The 7,770-nt window shown below is 43.4% G+C and overlaps 1 protein-coding gene across 1 annotated transcript in view; it reads right to left on the minus strand.

Annotated features, from left to right (window-relative positions):
• The window catches only part of ZNF300 (zinc finger protein 300), a 174,608-nt gene that overhangs the window by 123,608 nt on the left and 43,230 nt on the right, over positions 1-7,770 (minus strand). The window contains exons 2-5 of the mRNA XM_067730235.1: positions 2,729-3,091; positions 1,430-1,555; positions 696-846; positions 60-186 (exon numbers count right to left, since the gene is read on the minus strand). Coding sequence (XP_067586336.1) covers positions 60-186; positions 696-710 — 142 coding nt within the window. The 5' untranslated portion in view covers positions 711-846; positions 1,430-1,555; positions 2,729-3,091. The remainder of the gene's footprint in view (positions 1-59; positions 187-695; positions 847-1,429; positions 1,556-2,728; positions 3,092-7,770) is intronic.

Genomic DNA, 7,770 nt, shown 5'->3' on the forward strand with positions numbered 1-7,770 from the left:
ATTCCAGTGAGAGGCACTGGATTGGCTAACTCTGAGTTATGTTGGGAAGCCATCCTTACCCACTGAGACCAGGTGGCTGTAGTTCTCCAGCATTACGTCCCTGTACAGGGTCCTCTGAGCAGGGTCCAGTTGCTGCCACTCCTCCTGGGTGAAATCTATAGCCACATCCTCGAATGACACTGGACCCTGTAATAGCATGCTCCTGTTCAATCTGAATTGATCATTCTCATCATTTTTACCATAGCATACAAAACTACATTCCCAGTTCTACATTATGCCTATTGAGAAAAATGATGTAAAGATCTATCTTCAGCAAAAAGAGTCAAACACAGCAAGAGAACAGGAAAGTAAAAGAGACCTAATCACAAATGGAAATTTAATCAAGGCAGCATCCACTTCAAATAAGTGGATTATTCAACAAATGGTACATGAAAATGCAAATCATGCATATGATATTCTCTAACTTTCCACTGTGTCTTCTCGAAATTTATATATAACGAATATATATATATGAACTATAGTTTAATAGTGGTTTCATGTGGTTTCAAAATATATAATCTGCATATTACATAGTAACTCTTTTCAAGTCTTTATCTTTCGTTCTCTCTACATTTTCCCTAATCCTAATTTTTGACTTTCCACTCTTTTCTATTTCATTGTATGGAAATCAAGTACAAAGTAAGCAAGCAACTCACCTGAGACTTGGTCATCTTCTGCTTCTCTTCCAAAAGGGAAAAGGTCTGAGGAATCAGGACTAGGAGATAGAATGGAGCCTCCTGGAGCCAGAACTGACATTCACCAGTCTAGAAACACTACCACCAAAAGTCACGTGGATAACAGGCCACCCTGTAGAAGAAGGTCATTTGGTCCTACGGAAGAGTCCTTACCGAACCACCATGTGAAGGAAGCCCTCTTGTGATTATAATATGATCACATAGAACTTGGACAAGGTGTATTTTTAATTGGATGAATGCTGATATGTTTTCTGTTGACTTACTAACACCTTATTGTTCCCCTTTGGACCAGCAATTATATTTGTTATTCTATATGCAGAACTACCATAAGACAATAATCATGGATATATATGTAAAGATTTAACTGAAGATGGAGCAGATCCCTGGCAATAAGAATGGGAATGACGAAGTAGAAAACTGCTTCTGTTTAGGGAATATGCATTCCCATATTCCCTAAACAGAAGCAGCCAGTAAAATCCTAAGAGTTCTTTCATGTTTTCCCCTAACTTGGCAAATTCTCTTGCCAAGTCAGTATTCATGGATTAAAATTGTTGATTTTGTTAATTTTAAGATGTTTTCTGTTTAAATTTTTATTGCTAATTTTTAATAGTGCAGTTTCTATATTAAAAAATATATAGTTATAGGTTGGAACTACTGTTAAACATGAACATACCATAATACAGCGAGATAGTTACCTGGTAATCTTCTCAGTCCCAGGATGGGTCATGCAGACATGGGCTGAACTCATTTAGAGGAAGTGAGTCCTCTCATGATAGGAAGACTGTTTCATATAGGGTATCCCAGGCTTTGTCAAAATAAATCTGGAAGAAAACAATCAAACAGTCATGCTCATCTCTGAACGCCCAGCTCTGCAACAAGTAAACAGCAGGCATTTAATAAATGTTTGTTGAACAGAATGTAGAAGGACTGCAATAAACTGAGGAAGAGGCAGGGTTGAAATAAATCTTACATGAGAAAGAGAAAAAGCAGCCCTTCCTATCTGAGAACAGGCCTGGCACTCATAACTCTCCTATTTAACATGAACAATTACAAGAAACACTTACATCAGACAGGCCACTCCCTGACCAGGACAGAGCTAGACAAAAACAACACCTCTCTTAAATCATACCTGAACACAGACAAAACATCAACATTCTCCAATTCACAAAATACCAAACATCCCCCTCTCCCAACTAACATGAAGGATTGCTACTTTTTTACCTATCACACCTTTAGCTTCAACCTAGTCATTCTTCTCTCTAGATAAGATTTATTAAAATTTCCACTCACTGAATTACCCCACTTCCTGACAACATCCAATTCAGAGCTAGGCCCGTTCCCTACACCCTCCTCAAAATCACCTAACACAAGGCCATATCCTATAACAAGTGTTTTCTAACACCCTCTTATCGAGACACCCTTAACGCTCCCCACTGTGTACGTGTTCCTAACTAGATGCAAGAGCAGTAAACCCAACTTATTCAACTACAGGGTGTTCCTGGTAGTTTTTGGCTCGACGGAATTGACAGTAATAATCCTGTCCCTTTAGATTTGTTTGGTCTTACATTCAAAGGATGTTTTCTTCTGTGATGATATGAATGATGGAAAGAGATGACGGCTTGAAAAAAACATCTGAGGAGGGGCTTCACCTTGAGAGTAGCCTCTGACCTACACAGACTGTAAAGTGAGGCATTTCCCAGTAAACTGGGACTAACCTGTATCAGCTCTGGGCCCCATTAATAACCTCTAAAAATCACTGAATCACCAGGTGCAGAAATCAGAAATCTCAAAGAGCACCTCCAGCCCCACTCCCATCACAGCACTGGCCATATAGGTCCACAAATCACTGGCCACACGGATACCCCATCAGCGCACAGGTCCGCGGTCCCTGACCCACAAATAACACAGCTCTCCCTATGACTGATCCACATACATACCCAACACTCATACTAGAGACTCCCCACCACTGACCCCATAGACCTTCAATTATTGACCCTCATGGACCGCCGTCCCAATAACAATTTCAGTCTTCCTCAGGTCTCAACCCATAAATCCCCCTTCTGACCCCCAGCTCGATTATCAGGTCCCAAAACGCCTGCCACAGCTTATCCCAGTACGGATGTCACATTCATAGCGGCGAACTCTCCCGCTTCCTGTCTGAGTGATCAAAGCACGAGGCTCCCGGGCCTTCGCTGTTCCGTACCGGGCATTTGGCCGCTCCACACCCTGAGCGGCTTTGTTCAGGAGGCAATATGGCCGCCCCCAAGCGCTGTGTCTCAGTGGGAGCCGCCATCTTGAAAGGCCGGCCAGTTCCGTACAAGCAGAGGAATTCAGTTTATTCGGAACCTGAGGCTGGGCTGTACCACCGCGGCAGCGAGGGGAGGGGGAAAAGATGACAAAAAGGAGAATTATACAAATGCGTAAGGTAGAAGCTATCGCAGACTTTACAGGATTGGGGAAGAACTGCAGTACGGCAGTACTTTACTGGAAGACTGTAACTGGTGTAAGAGGAATTTGGAATGGTGCAATCCTTTCGTAGGAGAGTCTACTGAAAAGGTCCGCTAAATGGTCCAGGAGATTCCAGTGTGGGAGAGGGGCAAAAGTGATGGAAAACTTGGGAGGCAGAGAGGGGCATGAACAGTTACTTATGCTAATTATTATAGGAAATCCTCCTAGGGGAAATTACAGTTATGGTAATAAATCGCAGGGGGTGATTGACGAAAAAAAGGAAAATTGATGGATAAACAACAAGGTCCTACTGTATAGCACGGGGAACTATAGTCAATATCCTTTAATAAACCATAATGGAAAAGAATAGGAAAAAGAGTATGTGTATATATATATATATATATATATATATATATATATATATATATATATATATATACACATAACTGAATCACTGTGCTGCTTTCCTGTAAGGCACAAACTAACACAATATTACTTCAATAAAATTATTTTTTTAAAAAAAGAAAATTGAGACAGGGAAGAGGAGACTGAAACACAAAATAAAGGAGAAACTGAGGAAAAGAGAAAGGAAGCCTAAGGGACAAAAAGACCTAAGGCATAAGAACAGAGAGTGGAGACTAGAGGACAAAAGGGGGGAGAATGAGGGACTGAGAGTGAGAGACTGAGGACAGAGGCAAAGGAGAATGAAGGAGAAGGGGGGATTGACAGATAGAAAAAAGGAGAAATGAAAGGAGAAGACTGAGGTGGAATGACCCACCATAAAGTTTTGTTTGGAACTGCCCCAGGAAATCCCTCCCAGGGACTTCAAAAGTCCTGCTTTGGGAGGATGGCTGGGGAAAGTTGGAGAATAAGTACAAAACCCATAAGGTGGTCCCAAAAGTAAAGGCGTAAGCAACACTGTTATCCTCTCAAGTGGATAAGGCAACGATTTTATGCCTTTCCTGGTCGTTACTATTGCTTTTTTCTTCCCTTGGCTGTTGATGCTGGCAGTCATGATTTGCAGTTTACAAAAATGCAAATCCACTGTTGCATCACTCTGGAGTGATACAATTTAAGTGCACTGCAATCATAAGCTTTAATAATTAGTCTGTGGCCTTGTCTGTGGATTAACTGCTGTGCTTTGTACTGATATAGTACTAGTTTAATTTCTAACAGTGTGACTATTATGACCATGTTTTCTAAGAGTTCAGATAACGAAAACGAGAACATTTTTAATACCAATGACAGCATGACCCAGACATCACCAACAAAGACTCTTATTTTAATAACAGATGTAAAGACATATCCACATCTAGATTAGGGAAGTAAATAACTAAAACAGTGCAAACTGCAAAAGATGAAAAAAGGAATTTGGGATTGGGCATGGTGGAGGAGGGGAATAAAAGCACATACGGAGAATTAAATTTAAAAGTCAAGGATGAGACAGACAAATACTTCTAAGTAAATGGGTTTTTTTGTTTGTTTTTGGTCCCTCGAAAAGACACCAATGCGAGTTGAAAATAGTGGCCGTTGAATTCGACTGGACAGATCACTCCTAAAGGGAATCTAGGCAGCAGAAAAGAAACCTGTCAACTGGCCCAAAGTGCCCCCAACACTAGGTGTACTTCTCACCTGGTTAAGGTTGCCTACTGGGTGTTTAAAAACCAAAATATAGAGGATAAAAAGGCCTGGAGGCAAGCCCACCTACTGGTTGTTGCCCTTCAGTGTCAACCAGACGGCATGGGAATTTGAACTAACTACCCACGGAGATTCTCGACCTGGTGAGTGGTCCCCAGCCTCCACCAAGGTATAGCAAGTCAAGAAAACTAGTACCCAATCAGTGCGCCATATGTAAACAAGAGGGACACTAGAAGAGACAATGCCCTCAGCGCCCCCCAAGGTGGATGGAAATGGCAGAACCCGGCCACAACCCTCGAAGGCAGATGGTCCAAATAGATGAAGAATAATGGGGCCAGGGGCTCCTAAGCCAGCACTCCAATTGACCCCCGAGAAGCCCCGTCTGAGACTGGACACTGGGGAAAAGTCTGTTGAATTCTTAGTCAACACTGGTGCCACTTTCTCAGTTCTGAACACCAGATCAGGCACTCAGTCATAAGAGTTGTAAAATTATGGGAGTATCAGGGAAGGCCCAAGAACGGGCATTCATAGAGCCATTAAAATGCAAATTGGACAAACACATCACCCATTCCTTCCTACACATTCCCAAATGTCCTATATCCCTGATAGGAAGGGATATCTTACATAAATTAGGAGTTACTATCCACCTAATGGGAGACAAACTGGAGATTGGCATTCCCCTAGACGGGGGGCACAAGATGGTAATGTTAATGGCTGAGGACAAACTTCCCTGGACAGATCTGAACAATTAGATCAAACAGCTAAAGGATGGTCTCCTTGCCTACGGGCAGTAGTAGCTACTGCAACCCCGCTAAAGGAGGTTGAGAAGTTAATGTTCAGACAGCAAATCACCCTATGAACTCCACACCAGTTTCAAGCATTTAGTAAGCTCTAAGGGAACAGGTCAATTCAAGTCCAGCCTACACTTTTGGATACCTTAGTGGTTACTATGAAAACCTGTCATACACTGGGAGTTCCCTGGTGGTCCAGTGGTTAGGAGTCAGCACTTTCACTGGGGCGCGGCGCAGCCAAGAAACAAAACAAGACAAAACAAAAAACCTGTCAAACCTGTCGTACATTAAATCCTGCCATCTTACTACCTACAGAAACAGGGCCCTTAGAACATGAGTGTATAGAAACAACAGACACAGTCTATCCCAGTCACACCGACCTAGGAATCAAGCGTCTCCCAAACGCTGAAGAGTAGTTTTATGAGGGAGGGAAAAAGCCTGGTGGGATATGCAATAACCCCCCAGACCCAAGTCATAGAATGAAGAGGCCTACCCCCAGGGACTTCAGCCCCAAAGGTGAAACTGATGGCCCTCACCCAAGCCTTAGAGCTCAGGACAGGGAAGGCCTTAAATATTTACACAGATTCCTGGTATGCATATGCCACCCTACACAGACACAGGGCTATTTGAAGGGAAAGAGCTATGCTTACTGCAGAGAATAAACAGGTGGTACATGGCTTAAGCATACTGAAACTCTCAGAAGCAGTACAGATTCCAAAAAAGGTGGCAAAGATTCATTGCTGGGGTCACCAAAAGGAGGATGCAGAGGATAATGGGAAACGACACGGTGGATGCAACTGCCAGAAAGGTGGCCCTAGAACCAGTAACTTGGCAACTACCCTTCGTACTTTGAAGGTCAGATCCATCCAATTATTCCCCAATCTACACAAAAGAAATATTAGACAAAACCCCAAAACGGGGCTTCAATAGGGATTTGGGGAGTCATGGGTGGCTAGTTAATGCCCCAAACTGTAGCTTGCCAAGCCATCAGGGAGGACCATTAAGGTTCTCACTATGGGAGGGAAGTCCTAGATAACTACCTGGTGGAGATCATGGTGACCCCAAGCACGAAAAACGTAAACGTTGGGTAGTTGAGACCTGCCCCAATGGTACAATAAATAACCCCAACACCAGAGCCCCCAGAGGCCCCCAGATAAGACCCATTCAAACCAGAGGGACAGACCCTGGAGAACACTGGCAGTTAGATTTCACTGTCACACTGAGAATATCGGACAATTTCAGATATAAGCATTCCCCACTAGAACTGAAAGGGCAGCTGAAGTGACTAAGGCATTACTAAAAGAAATAATCCCCAGGTTTGGGCTCCCAGGATCCCTACAAAATGATAATGATCCAGCGTTTGTGTCTCAAGTGACGAAGGGGATAGTGAGTGCCCTGGGCATAAAATGGACGTTACACTCAGCCTGTCAAGAAAACTGGATGAAGATTCTTCTGACTGCTCTGCTCTACGTGTGGTTAGTCCCCGGTGGGGATAAGTTAAACTTAAATGCACCTGAACTCATGAATGGTAGATCCATTCCCCAAGCCCAAGAAGGGACACCCTAACCCCCTTGGAATGAAACAACTCAAGCTCTCCACGTAGGAAAAACCATGAAAGCTCTCACAGAATATGGTAACCATGAGCGGCCTGCACACACTGACCTGGTCCTATATCCCTTCCAGCCAGGAGAGTGGGTGTACCTAAAAACATGGAAAACAGGCAGCCCAAGACATCAACTCACTCCTAAGTGGAACGGACCGCACTTAGTGATCCTAACCACTCATTCTGCCCTGAAGTTGCAGGGGATCACTCCGTGGGTACATCACACTCCAATGAAGAGGGCTCCTGAGCCCCAACCTCTCGAGAAATAACCCAAGACAACAGACACCATCCCCCACCCCCACCCCCACCCCGCTCCACACTACTCTTGTGAACCTCTCTCCAACCTAAAACTCCTTTTTCAAAAAAAGGCAAAAGATAAGTAATTGTATATGCCAAGCAATAGGAATTTTAGGATAACTGGATTGCCCTAGATTATCTGTTGGCTGACGAGGGAGGGGGTCTGTGCAAGTCAATACAACATGTTGCTTTTACATCAGTGTAAGTGGCCTGATTAAAGAAAGTGTAGACAGGCTACTAGAAAAACCAACTTGGTTAA

The sequence above is a fragment of the Pseudorca crassidens genome, chromosome 3 (genome assembly GCF_039906515.1).
Source record: "Pseudorca crassidens isolate mPseCra1 chromosome 3, mPseCra1.hap1, whole genome shotgun sequence".
NCBI lineage: Eukaryota > Metazoa > Chordata > Mammalia > Artiodactyla > Delphinidae > Pseudorca > Pseudorca crassidens.